Source organism: Microcaecilia unicolor, chromosome 3 (genome assembly GCF_901765095.1).
Source record: "Microcaecilia unicolor chromosome 3, aMicUni1.1, whole genome shotgun sequence".
Lineage (NCBI taxonomy): Eukaryota > Metazoa > Chordata > Amphibia > Gymnophiona > Siphonopidae > Microcaecilia > Microcaecilia unicolor.
In genome coordinates, this window is record NC_044033.1 from 112065591 (window position 1) to 112078836 (window position 13246).

At 43.2% G+C, this 13246-nt stretch overlaps 1 protein-coding gene across 1 annotated transcript in view; it reads right to left on the bottom strand.

Annotated features, from left to right (window-relative positions):
- HNRNPLL (heterogeneous nuclear ribonucleoprotein L like) overlaps positions 1 to 13246 on the bottom strand; it is a 125281-nt gene that overhangs the window by 27038 nt on the left and 84997 nt on the right. Inside the window, exon 9 of the mRNA XM_030196287.1 lies at positions 9734 to 9855. Coding sequence (XP_030052147.1) covers positions 9734 to 9855 — 122 coding nt within the window. The remainder of the gene's footprint in view (positions 1 to 9733; positions 9856 to 13246) is intronic.

The following is a 13246-nucleotide window of genomic DNA, read 5'->3' on the forward strand; positions in this document are numbered from 1 at the left end:
TGCTGTTTAGCACAGAATGTTACCTTTCCTGTCTGTGCCTGAGCAGTTGACAAAAAAAAAAAAAGTTACGGCTCCCTCCTTGTGACCCCCTTATGGTAAAAAAAAAAAAAAAAAGGCCTGGTGGTGGTGGTTTCAATGTTATATAAAGGCCTGGTGGTCTGACCCCCCAGCCCCCTAAGGCCCAAAAAACTCCCCCATGTAGCAGGACCCAACCCAACCCCCTTATACCTGGAAGGAGGCAGGAGAAATGCCCACTTACTCCTACCTCTGGGCGCCGTCATCGTCAAAATGGTAGCACCCTGCACAGTGCATCCTGGGATGCACTGGGTGGGGCCTATCTACCGCCTGAGCCTTTGCCATGACGACACCTTAACCCCAGTTGAACAGGCTCGAAAGGTGGCCAGCATCACCTTATTTGTCAAAATGTAGGGCACCTCTATGGCCACCTTAATCCAGTGCAAAATCAATAACTTAAAAGTTGCCTCTCCTTTGTGCAGCCCATGAAATAGAACGAACAGGCAATCTGACTTTCTGAATTCATTGGTGACTGAGATATTTCAATAAAAATATGCACATATCCAGCTTGTAGTGCATTCAAACCTACTTTTGGGTTGTGAGCAAAAGGTGGCTAACACCACCACCTGATTCACATGAAAGGAGGACACCACCTTCAGCAGGCAAGGTGAGGAGCTTCTCATTGCTAAAGAGATGCAATTCCCTTTCCTCCCCCTGAAAAATCTCTCTAAACTCTAGAGTCTGAGTGCCCCAGGAACGAGGGTCCCAACTCCTCCCTTAATCTACACCTCTTCCCTGGGCTCCCTGATCTCATCTCATGGTTTCCAATATCATCTTTATGCTGATGACACCCAGCTTTATCTCTCCACACCAGACATCACTGCGGAAACCCAGGCCAAAGTATCGGCCTGCTTATCTGACATTGCTGCCTGGATGTCCAACCGCCACCTGAAACTGAACATGGCCAAGACCGAGCTTATTACTTTCCCACCCAAACCCACTTCTCCTCTCCCTCCACTCTCAGTTGATAACACCCTCATCGTCCCCGTCTCATCTGCCCGCAACCTTGGAGTCATCTTCGACTCCTCCCTCTCCTTCTCTGCGCATATCCAGCAGATAACCAAGACCTGTCGCTTCTTCCTCTATAACATTAACAAAATTCGCCCTTTCCTCTCTGAGCACACCACCCGAATTCTCATCCACTCTCTCATTACCTCTCCCCTTGACTACTGCAACCTACTCCTCACTGGCCTCCCACTTAGCCATCTATCCCCCCTTCAGTCTGTTCAGAACTCTGCTGCACGTCTTATCTTCCGCCTGGACCGATATACTCATATCACCCCTCTCCTCGTCACTTCACTGGCTTCCGATCAGGTACGGCATACAGTTCAAGCTTCTCCTACTAACCTACAAATGCACTCGATCTGCAGCCCCTCCTTACCTCTCTACCCTCATCTCCCCCTACGTTCCTACCCGCAACCTCCGCTCTCAAAGACAAATCCCTCCTTTCAGTACTCTTCTCCACCACCGCCAACTCCAGGCTCTGCCCTTTCAGCCTCGCCTCACCCCACGCCTGGAACAAACTCCCTGAGCCCATACGCCAGGCCCCCTCCCTGCCCATCTTCAAATCCTTGCTCAAAGCCCACCTCTTCAATGTCGCCTTCGGCACCTAACCACTATACCTCTATTCAGGAAATCTAGACTGCCCCAACTTGACATTTCGTCCTTTAAATTGTAAGCGCTTTTGAGCAGGGACTGTCCTTCTTTGTTAAACTGTACAGCGCTGTGTAACCCTAGTAGCGCTCTAGAAATGTTAAGTAGTAGTAGTCATCTGAGATGGGGTCCTTACAGAGAAAGAGGCACGAATATTCCTGGACTCTCCCACTGGCCACCCAAAAATGTTTGGGGAGGCACAAAGAAAGGCAAGGTTCTCGCAAGAATCTTGAATCCTCTCACTGGCCACATGAAAATGCTTGTGGGGGGGGGGGGGGCACAAAAAGGCAAAAGTCTCAGAAGACAGTCCCCTGTCTGACCCTACTCTGGACTCCATCAGGCTGCTAGAGCCCTGCAGACTTCCTTTTGATATGGTGGCTGAAGGCTGGGGCTTACAGTACAACTCCTACCTGGGGGGGGGGGAAAGAACTGGGCCCAGTCACTTCCTGACCTAACATCATACACAGCTGGCCCAATTCAAAGATGGGCACCATTCCTGCGTGTCTGCAGGTGGCAACTCTGAAATTGAGGTCTACTCAAAATTAGTTGCGCACTCTGCTGTCAACTCCAGGGTCTTCTTGGAGCCAAAGCTGCCCCAGATGGTCCAACCCTGCAATCAGGACACATTAACTCAGCAGCTGCAGAAAGCCGCCAGCTATTGCATGACCCATAGCGTCTGAAAAGCATGCCTTGATCTCCCGCAGAACACTCACATGGCATGAAGACTTTGGAGGTCTCTTCCCGAAGCTGAACCATGGCTACAGCTCTAGACCACTCCCCTGCTCTGGAGCACTCCAGCAGCCTTGCTACTTTCAATTTCTCTTCTGCTGCCCCCCCCTTTTTGGTTGAGGTTCTGGGGGTAGAAGGGGACCCCAAAAACAAAGGGCCTTCAATCTTACTTGGCAGAGCCCCACAGAAACTGTGCAAGTTGCTCACTGAAGCACAAACCTGCAGGTGAGAGCTCAGAGCAGATGAGGGCCAAACCCCCCTAACTCAACTGGGGAAGGGTCCATGGACTCAACCAGGCAGTCCCCAGAATCAACCAACAGAACACAGGCCATGACCTGACACCAAGAGTCAGGTTACTTCAGAGAAAAAAAATCCAGCTGCATCAACCCTATCACCTTAGGTGAATAAATCCCAATAAACAAACAAACCTGCACCATCTGCTGGAATTAGAGAAATACAGACTGGCTCCAGGCTGCACCTCTTCTTATACCAATGATATAACTAGAAACTGTCTTGTTTTCTCTATCTCCATCTGCCAGTCAGGGGACATAACCCACTGGTTTGGACTGGCTTAGCTGGAAGGTAAGGGAAGATCAACTATTGTTCAGTCTGATTTCCCCTATTTTTATACAGATGAATGAGAACCATCTACTCAATGGCATGCATGTTTTTTTTTCCCTCCCAAAGCATTTTATTAAATCTTGCTAGTATTTGCAACACTTTCAATAATGACATTTTACCCTAATTTCTTTATAAATAATGCTGGCGATTCCTATACACTTCTGTTTTGTTGGAAAAAGTATTAAGCCCTGTATTAAGTTTATACATTTATTCAACAAGGTGTGCACAGTTAAAAGAAAATTTGGTATATGCTAATTTAAAATGAGCCTAAAAACGTCTCGATGACAACGGAAAGGAGAAATTAGATCTTACCTGCTAATTTGCTTTCCTTTAGTCCCTCCGGACCGGACCAGGATTGGACTGATGGGTTGTGCTCGCCTACCAGCAGGTGGAGACTGAGAAAAAACTCTGACTCTAGAGAGCCAATAGGAGCCCTGGCCATGTGACCTTAGCCTCAGTATTTGAATAACAAAGCAGGAAAGAAAGAAAGACCTTCTATGCCGTATGGAATCCTAGCAGCCACAAAGCACTCGGCAATGCCAAGTATCAGAGCTCACCAGCAACTCTCACCAGAGAAGTGGTATGGCCCGATATGTATTACAGCTCACCAGCAACTCTCACCAGAGAAGTGGTATGGCTCACTTGTACTATAGCTCACCAGCAACTCTCACCAGAGAAGCGGTATGGCTCACTTGTACTATAGCTCACCAGCAACTCTCACCAGAGAAGCGATATGGCTCACATGTAATATAGCTCACCAGCAACTCTCCCCAAAGAAGTGGTATGGCTCACGTATAATATAGCTCACCCACAACTCTCACCAGAGAAGTGGTATGGCTCACTTGTCTTACAGCTCACCAGCAACTCTCACCAGAGAAGTGGTATGGCCCACTTAAGATTTTATATATATTCCATCAACTGAGCTTACCAGCAACTCTCACCAGAAAAGTGGTAAATCATATTTAAGGTTTTATAGATATTCCAGCAACTGAGCTCAGCCACAACTCTCACCAGAGAAGTGGTATGGCGTATTTAAGGTTTTATAGATAGATTCCAGCAATTGAGCTCACCAGCAACCACCAGAGAAGTGATATAGACCACGTAAAGTTCTGTATATATATAGTATTGTTCCACGAATCGTAAAGGAATGAATACACTTCCTACTGAATACACTTCCTACTTAATAAAAGAAGCTAAAGAGTAGACAGAACATGGGAGGGGCCTGGTCCGGTCCGGAGGGACTAAAGGAAAGCAAATTAGCAGGTAAGATCTAATTTCTCCTTCCTTAGCGTCCCTCCGGACCGGACCAGGATTGGACTGATGGGAAGTACCAAAGCAGTAATCTGAAGGGAGGGACCCTATGAAAACTGCAGAGAAATGTTCATGTTGCATAGGCCACCTGGCGACAACTAACATGTAGTGTGTCCCAATGAGCAAAATAAAATGAAACTAGGACTAAGTTGCCAACTTACCAATGTGCACCGAGAGCACCAAAAATCGCCGTAGTAAGAATAGAGCCCGCTTCTGAAGTTGTGGAATATGTTATAATACGCTGTGGAACTGCCCTCTCAGCGAGAAGAGAACTAGACACTCTCATTTCCTTGATCCTTCGCGATATAGCGGGTTAGAAACAATGAAAAACTTTTACGCCTACTGGCTAGAAGGACAAAACCAATAAGAAAAAAACGATTGGGAAAGGTGAAAACTTTAAACTACAGCAGACCGAAAAGAAGTTACCAACCGTAGAAGTATTCCACACATAGATCTACTTGCTGCAATGGTTACTAGGAAACACTGCTTGAAGAGGAAAACTTTATAGAAAAAGTTATGGCTACTAGAAAACAGAACTTTAAGAGTCTGTTCACCTAGTTCACCTAGCTGGTGGACGAAGCGGGGGGTACAGGTGCAGGACTCCTTTAAGAAACCGCTTTGACAGTGGATGCTGCATAAGCGTGCGGTTGTCAACAGTATCATGCATCACTGATAGAGCTGCCAAATGAACTCTAATGGATGAGTAAGACAGACAAGATTTCGCAAGATGCAGAAGACATTCCAAAACATGCAAAATGGATACTGTTTGTGGAATGAAGTGGCGAGAGGAGCACCACAGAGTGAACTGTCGCCACTTTGATTCATAGGACTTTAATGTAGATTTCTGTCTGGAAGCAATTAAAACTTGAAGTACTTCCTGTGAAAATATCAAAGATGTTGCGGACCCAGTAACCACGCCATAAGTTTGAGTGACTGGGGGTCCGGATGTAGAAGGATGCCTTGGTTCTGCGTAAACACCTAGTGAGATGACGGAAGAAACGCATAAAGAAGGCTGAAAAACCCCTGCTGGACGTTGGCATCTGTCCCTGTCTCCGTCAAGACTGTTGCTGAACGGAAGAAGCAAGAAATGTTCGTGAGCCTGAAGGCAAAAAGAGATAGCCCTGAAGTGTCGCAGTGAGGAAGTAAGGCTGAAAAAATGAGAGTCCATTCACCTAAATGCAGGGTGACACAACTAAGAAAAAATGAGTACAAACTCAAGAGTATACTCTTAACTCCTCCTTGGCGGATGACATAACCCATTGCCATGGCAAGGACCAACATAGCTCTCTCCGCCTTGTTTGTCAGTAGGGAAAACAAAATTCACCCGAAGGTAAAACGAATTGCTGAGGTCCCCCAGAAAAAAAATATATACAAACAAGCTTCTGCCAAAAAGTGTACTGCACGAAGCATCCCAATGACAGAACTAAGGTTCTTGAGATAACTAGATGACACTTAAATAGCGCGATTGATGACCCTGAGATTCGCAATAGGATGAAGGAAAATTCCTTCTTGGGCATTAGAAAGTAAAATTGCATTCTGCAGAATAGAGCGAGGAAATGGCCGAAGGCCCAAGATCACCAAGAAAAATATAAACTGGGATGTTTGCAGAGGAGACAAAAGACAGTGAAACCTGACTAAACAAAGAGAAAATCAGAGATATCTGATGAGAGATCAAATGAGAGATCAAATGAGAGGCCTGGCTACAATCACCACCCAACCTAGAGACTGTAAGAAATGCAACACCCGGTGCGTGACCTGAGAACTCTGCTGATAAGACTTTCTCCAATTAGGCAGTCGTCTAGGTAAGAATGAAATGACCCTAAGAGCGCAATGAACATCCTCTTAGATCTATAAAAGAACGGAAGAGAGAGTACTGCTGAAAATGACCGGTTAATGCATAAGCAAAAAACTAGCCATTCTCTGGATCCTGAGGAGAAGAGGAAGGGTGACCAAGGACACCAGTTAAATAGGGCTACAAACTCCAACCCTATCTCTATGGCGTTCCATAGTTGGGTAAGTTCTGAATATAGAAAGTTCTGAATATAGGAGTCCACCAGCTATGGTAGTACGCTCCGTACAGAAAAAAATTGTCCCAGTATGAACGTCTGATTCACCGGCCTGTAATTTCTTGGATCTCCCTAATCCACATACCACGGTCATGCGTCCTCCCTCACTGAGATGTAGATTGTAAGCTCCTTTGAGCAGGGAACGTCCTTCTTTGTTAATTTGTACAGCGCTGCGTAACCCTAGTAGCGCTCTAGAAATGTTAAGTAGTAGTAGTACCAGACTCACACCCAATAGATATGAATGTTGAGCTTGTTTCAGGTTAAAACACCGAACCTAGGCCCAGGGTCCCCAGTGTTCCTAGTGGTGAACAGCCATGGCAAATATTGTATGCGTTAGTTTGCAGAATTACTGCAAAGCCTTGCTTTTGGAGCAGAGATTTCTGTTCGATACTCTCGTGAGAGGTTTTTATTTATTTATTTTTTTCCTTTAATGCTGTTCTGGCTGTAGAAAGGTGGACATTTGAGCTTCCCCAGAATGGCAAAACTTATGTACCTATGCCCATTAGATATGAATGCTGGACTTGATGGACTTTAGGCCTTACCCAGCATAACCATACTTATGTACCTATGGCATAAATACACAGGAAGTGAGTGAATCCCCTTCCAATTGAAAGAACACTCTGGAGTGAAGGCGCATAGAATGAAAATGAAAAAGGACAAACTTGGAAATTACCTGTAACGAAAAAAGTGAAGTTGTGCCACAGCCACTTGGTGAAGGCAGTGTAGACAAGACTGTATCTGAATTCAAGAAAGCTTGATATAACATCAGGTCTCTAAGGAAGAGGAAGAGATAGCAGATGGTATGTATAGGCATACTGGACCAAACCAGGATGTTTATAATCTGCCAATGCTGAACTGATAGATTAGAGACAAACACGAGTAGATGGTTTGAGGACCGTCCACTATCTTTAAGTGAAAGGATGACTTTATTCTCTAAGTGACCATATGTCCTGTAAAAACCAGAAGAAAGCTAAAATGAAATATGAGAGGCTTCAAGGCAGTTGGAAAAGAAGGGAAGACATGAATAAAGCTTGCCTGCTAAGGCAGCTGAGTGATTGGGAGCTTGGTAGACAGGACTGTCCCTCAGAGAATATGAAAGAGCTGATATATCCCTATGGCATCTGAACAATATACTGTATGCCTCTAGAGAAGGCTTCTTAAAGTCGGAAAAAGAAAACACTGTATAACACTACAGCCATTGAGAGTGATTGTCTGTTAAGTTCTTAAAACACTATATAACATCATAGGCATGGAGTAAAATGCTTGAAAGGAACTAAGATATTATGGTCAGAATTGCAAAGTATCAATCAATTGACTCTTAGACAATGTAGTCCTATTCACCAGGGAATGAGACAGACAGAAATTTACTCTATGCCTATAGAGAAAGTTTCTAAAGTTCTTAAAACACTGTATAATACTACAGCTATTGAGGAAAATGCTTGAAATGAATTATGATATTATGATAAGATGTAGATTTTCCACCAGGCAATGAAAAATGACTGAACACCAGAAAAAACTAGTGTTAACAGCCCCGTGATACATAGAAATTTAAAAGAAGAAAAGCTTGTTATATATCCATATATGAAAGGAGCTCCCTTTCAACCAAATATTGCCTGCTGATGTGAAGAGCATTTTAGAATACGCCGTTCAGCACATACAAAAGTGTACACATCTTGGAGCCGAACTGCTCTATGAACTGCAGCCTTACCTTCAGCAGAGAGATCCCTGACTGATAAGATGGAGGGAGAAACAAAATGGCCGCCGTTCGCGCCACTGGCCCCGTGGCGATCGTCTACAGCGCGCCCGACACCTCCGAACAAGCGGAGCCCAGTGGAACGGCGAAGAAACAACAGCCGGCGAAAAAGGCCCCGAAAAAACCGGAGGCAGCACCGGACCCGAAGAAACCTTGAAGGGAGAGCAAAATTTACACGTTCCGGCTGCGTGAACTGCGCGACGCTGACCGAATGCAGCTGTTTGAACTTTTAAGCCATATCGGAAAAAACAGGTGGCCGCGCTTACGCGGTTCGCAACTTTCTTTCTTTTTTTTCCATTTGTTTAAACTGCCGCCGCCAAAACGCAAGAAAATGGAGGAAATTAAATCTGACGAGAAAAATCGCTGTTTAAAGTCACAGACACTGAATTATTTTCTTCTGTTTTTTTTTTTTTTTTTAATAACCCCTCAATCATAATAAAACACTGGAGCTGCCTGCTCGTTAGAAGTCTGGGGAAAGAAAGGCTGCTTCTTTGAATTTCCTTTTATTTGATTTAATTCTTTTAAAGCAGCTGCCTGTTAAAAGTGGCTGCCTCTCCCAAAGACGGTACACCTTTCCAGAGAAAGGGACGGCCCTTCCCTGCTAAGCCAGGGAGATGGGGAGGAAGGGGGGTGGACTCGAGACACCCGAGTTTAACACCCCCGAGGCTGTCAAAGAAAGAAGAGAAAGGAAACCCTGTCAAGCCTCTAAATAAAATTCCAGGCACAGAAGAATTATCACAAATATCTGTAATATCTAAAGAGAAAAGGAGAGAGACTAATGGGCTCACTTCCTACCTGCTGGGAAACTGAGAAAATACTGAGGCTAAGGTCACATGGCCAGGGCTCCTATTGGCTCTCTAGAGTCAGAGTTTTTTCTCAGTCTCCACCTGCTGGTAGGCGAGCACAACCCATCAGTCCAATCCTGGTCCGGTCCGGAGGGACGCTAAGGAAAATAAAACTTAAACCAAGGCAAAATAAAACTAAGGAAAATAAAAGGACAGGTTTGAAAAAGGCCCAAGTAAAGGAACTACAAGAGAAGACTAGAAAAATAGCCATAAGGCACTTAAACAGCTCTAAAAAAACAAACAAAAAAAACCGGCGAGTGAGGAGAGGACAAAAAAAACAAAAAAAACCCACACCTTCTCCTCGCACAGAAAAAGAGAACTGAGGCGACTGCGTTTTGCTCAAGGGGTGTGAAGGCACTTGCACATGGGTGGTGAAGAGCAACTTGCGCTCCACAAAGCTCTTTTTAGTTTTGGCAAAATGCTGGACCGGGCAACGCAGATCAGCGTCACCCACTTGTGAGAAGACAGAAGCCTGCTTGTCCTCAAAGAAAGCTAGCTTTCAATACTGCCCCCCTGCTAATTATATAAATACAGGAATTACGGTTATAATGCTCACTGAGAACATATTTACTTGGCTATCATCAAAATCTTTATTAAAAGAAGCGGCTAACAACCTATCACTGACACCAATATTTAGCAGAATAATCCCTTGGAGAGAACAGATCACTGAATATATTTACCATACGTTAAGTCTCTTGCCAAATAACTTGACATTATTGAGATGCGTGACTGCTCTTTCAACAGCATACTCATCACCCATTTCTACAAGGGCAGTGCCTGGAATGGTCTTCATAAACTTCACCTGCAATTAGATTCAGAAGTATTTAGTGTTCCAAAATAAAGATTTTTAAAAAGCCCTATGCTAAAATCAATCATCTATTTAGTCCCCTACCTTGTCAACTGATCCTTTATAATTTTTTTTCCAGTGGAAAAGTTTGGCTCAAATTCTATAACGAGTAATGTATTACTCATGTATTCATGTATTACATGTATTATCAGGTGTAAATTTCCATGCATCTAGTAATTTCATGTAATCTTAATGCTCACCAGACAAATTCAGACCATCAAGGAAAATGAACTAGCAGATACCCAATAAACACTTTTGGTAGCTGAGCATTTACCTTTATCTCACCAAACGGCGTTAGAGCAAATTTACTTACCTGTAACAGGTGTTCTTAGAGGGAAGCAAGATAAAAAGCCTTGAATGTGGATATCATCATCCCAAGGAACCCTCACAGGAACAATCGTTTAGAATGTAGCACCACACGTGTATGCATCTTCCCACCTGCCAGGACCTAGCCAGTTGAATTTTCAAGCTGATGGAATTCAACTCCAACAGTGGTAGAGAAAAATTATGGTTTATGTAAGGCTGTTTATCCTGCTGTCTTCTGAGAACACCTTACATGTGGGACTCCCTAGCTACAGAGTGCCTTCAACAAAAAAGGGAATATGCAGTGTTGCGAGTATTGGGATTTGCCTCCAGTTTTTTGCGTGTCTGCAAGAGCCTCCTGATCTTGGCACAGCACACAAACTAGTATGCATATATTCATCCTGCCCCTTGCCGACAAACACTGCTTCTGCCTATGTGTATATAAAATGTATATATACACACTATCTCAGAACTGTTTGCTGTATTGACAAATGCTATAGAGTATTGGGAAACGTGTGAAAACAGAGCAAAACCATTATCTTTAACAGAAAGATCCAAAGTATCCAACTCTCACTACAATTCTTAAATGTGACCTGCATTCAAATCATACTGACAACATTTTTGTTTGGAATAAACATTCATTTACAGGCCATTATATTTTTTAAAGCCAATTTCCTTGTGAACGACACAGATGGCTCACTGGAATCAAGTGTAAGATGGTTGTTTAGTGCTGGTATGGAGTTACTCCCTTTAAAAAGGTGCATTTTAGCAAAGGTTTGGGCAAAACTTGAGCTTAGTTTTCATGAATTACTATGTACACAGTATTGCTCAAAGTACTAGGCCAAAGTACTTAAGTAAAAATAAATGTATATTTTAATACTTAAGTAAAAGTACAAAGAAAGGGAAAGGGAAATGGGACTTGATATACCGCCTTTCTGTGGTTTTTGCAACTACATTCAAAGCGGTTTACATAGTATATTCAGGTACTTATTTTGTACCAGGGGCAATGGAGGGTTGTGACTTGCCCAGAGTCACAATGAGCTGCAGTGGGAATTGAACTCAGTTCCCCAGGATCAAAGTCCACTGCACTAACCACTAGGCTACTCCTCCGTTAAAAAATTTTACTTAAGTGAAAGTAAAAAAAGTTACTGCTTAATATACTTTTTGAGTAAAATATAAAAGTACCGTAACTACAGTGAATGCAACTATTGTTAACATTTTTAATGCTCTACATCTCAATCTAGTTCGCTTTTAGTAAAACTAACCTCCTTGTTTACAAAGCTGCGTAGCAATGCCGACACAGCCCATTCAAAGTGAATAGGCTGTGTTGGCAGTAGTGCACCCGCAGCCACGGCTTTGGGGTAAATTTTGAAAATGACTGTCACTTGTGTGAGTGTGCTTGTGAGTCAATCCACTACAGCTAAAAAGGTGTTCAACAGCAGCAACATCAGGAAGCGGATGGTTCAGTCTGATAAAAGAAATTCCTTCAAATCAGGCCAGACCCCAATATTACTCATGCCTTTTAACTAGATCTGCAGGTATTAATCAAAGGAATCTCTGTCAAACACTTTTTATAGCAAAGAACGCTTTATCATCATTGTTGTCATTATCATCTGTATTAGCAGTACCGCTAAGTCATCACTTGCATTTTCATCTTTGTTATTATTGTCCAGCAGTCTGTTTTGATAGAGACATTTGTCTGTTCACCAAGAACTGCAACCAGCTTCAGGTTCATCTCCGCTTCAAAGTGACCAAACTCATCACTATTCTGTTCGGCTGGAGACTAGTAACCAGTTCAACACGCATAGGCACCTCTATTTTTCTCATAGGCTGTATTCCCTGAACACCAAAATTTAAGATGAGATGATCCACTGTTTGTGTGACAAGGTTTCCAATAGCAAAATACTATTCCAGGTTTTATGGTTTCATTTGGTTTACTGAGGAATCGTCATTTAGGTCTCTCTGCCACTTTTAATTTTACTTTTAACTGCAAGCATCATAAGTAACTAGGTAAAAGTAGTAAAAATTGGTAAAAATTATTACTTTGGTAAAAGTAACACATTTTTCCTGTACTTCTTTATAAGTAAAAGTAACAAAACTTTTACTTTACAAGTAACAAAACTTTAACTTAAGTACAGTAACTAGTTACATTTAGTTACTTTATAACACTATGTACATTACTGCTGCTGGGTCATTAAATAGACTTTTATGAACAAAGAATTAAAATAGAGGGGATATGAGGCACTTCTCTTTTCTGACATGCAGAAATATCTATTGTGGGTGTACTCTACTTGCAAAAAGATCTTCTTAACCCTTGAGACCAGACACTACTCAGAGTTGAAGGATACATCTCACCTTGTCTGGCAGGACATTATCTTTCTTTGCCAAATATGCAATTTGAGAGTCATCTCATAAGTGATAGCCTACTCCCACAATGTACCCAAACACAAGACACAAACTTGTCCCTCCTTGCTTGTTGATATTAGATGACGAAATTCTGGTTTTGGCATTGAAATCGTGCATTTTCGGATGAAACCAAAACTTTGGGCTGTCTCTCTAAACCTCTCCCTGGAGCTGCATCTGTCCCTCCATCTCTCCTTCTCTCGCTGAAGAGGAAGAGCCATCCCTCCCTCCTTGGCCTACCATAAACCCTGGTGGTTTAGTGGCCTAACAGGGGAAAGAATAATTCTTAGTCACTCCAGCCCCTGCCGTGCAGCAACCTTCTGTCTGGGTCATGGGGAGAGGGGGTGGGTGCTGTGGGGCAGGCTGGATACGGTATCGGATGAAAATGAAAAACCTGGTTTTGATTGGCTACCTGACTATCCAACTGAACTAGAATGACTGTTGGCCAACCAACCTCTGACTTTAGACCTTTGTATACTGCACTATATTTATTTATTTATTGCATTTGTATCCCACATTTTCCCACCTATTTGCAGGCTCAATGTGGCTTACATTATGCCTTAATGGCGATCGCCATTTCCGGAGTGAGAAATACAAAGTGGTATTGCATTAAAAGTTCTTAAGTGACAAGTGAGTTAAT